Source organism: Sinocyclocheilus anshuiensis, unplaced genomic scaffold (assembly GCF_001515605.1).
Source record: "Sinocyclocheilus anshuiensis isolate Anshui unplaced genomic scaffold, SAMN03320099.WGS_v1.1 C32285338, whole genome shotgun sequence".
NCBI classification, from domain to species: Eukaryota; Metazoa; Chordata; class Actinopteri; order Cypriniformes; family Cyprinidae; genus Sinocyclocheilus; species Sinocyclocheilus anshuiensis.
In genome coordinates this window covers 1-836 of record NW_015614232.1, presented here as the reverse complement: position 1 = coordinate 836, position 836 = coordinate 1, and the positions used below count along the sequence as shown (strand labels likewise).

The 836-nt window shown below is 49.4% G+C and overlaps 1 protein-coding gene across 1 annotated transcript; it reads left to right on the top strand.

Moving 5' to 3' along the window:
• Positions 1-14: 14 nt before the first annotated feature.
• Positions 15-795, top strand: LOC107682509 (leucine-rich repeats and immunoglobulin-like domains protein 1; the record flags this gene model as incomplete). The annotated part of the gene is made up of 2 exons (XM_016478725.1): positions 15-547; positions 659-795. Coding segments are annotated over exons 1-2 (546 nt in total), but the record flags the coding sequence as incomplete, so codon positions are not given.
• Between the last annotated feature and the right edge of the window lie 41 nt (positions 796-836).

Sequence of the window (836 nt, the reverse complement as noted above, 5' to 3'; positions counted from 1 at the left end):
GGTTACGAGTCCGACTCTCTAACCATTAGGCCACGACTTCCCGAGATCCTTAAAGGGATCTGTATCTACACATGGCTGTATGTAATTCAATAACTGCCCTGTGATCTTCCTGCAGAAACCCCTCATCTGGCTCAGGAAATGGAGGATCGAAATGTGGTGGTGGGTGAGACCGTTGCATTGCAGTGCAAGGCGTTAGGCAGCCCACCTCCTCGCATCACCTGGCTAAAGGGGGAGGAGCCTCTCAGACCCAGCGACCGTCACTACTTCACTCCAGGCAATCAGCTCTTGGTGATCGGCAGCACCATCTTAGAAGATGCTGGACGCTACACCTGTGTCATGTCCAACACGCTCGGCACAGAGCGCGCTCACTGCCAGCTGAATATTTACCAGCGATTTGAGGATTGTGCACCTTTTTCAAGCCCCAGCACTGTTACTGTGGGAATCATCGTCATCGCCGTGGTCACCAGTATTGTGGTGACGTCACTTGTTTGGGTGTGTATTATCTACCAGACGAGGAAGAAGAGCGAGGAGTGCAGTGTAAACACAGGTGCGTGTATTCTCACAAATATTGTATTTGTTTAGGGCTCTGCATGTTGTGCAAGAGGAATGTATTTTTTACACAAGGCTTGTCTATAACCTTTGCGCTTGGCTTTTACAGACGAGACAATTGTCCCTCCTGATGTCCCCAGTTACCTGTCCTCTCAGGGCACTTTATCAGAGAGACAGGATGCGTGTATACGAGTGGAGTCCAATGGTGGATCTCAACCCAACGGACGCATAGAAAACAATGGTACAGTATCCACACTTTTCTTGTAGGTCCAAATGGTATCTACTGA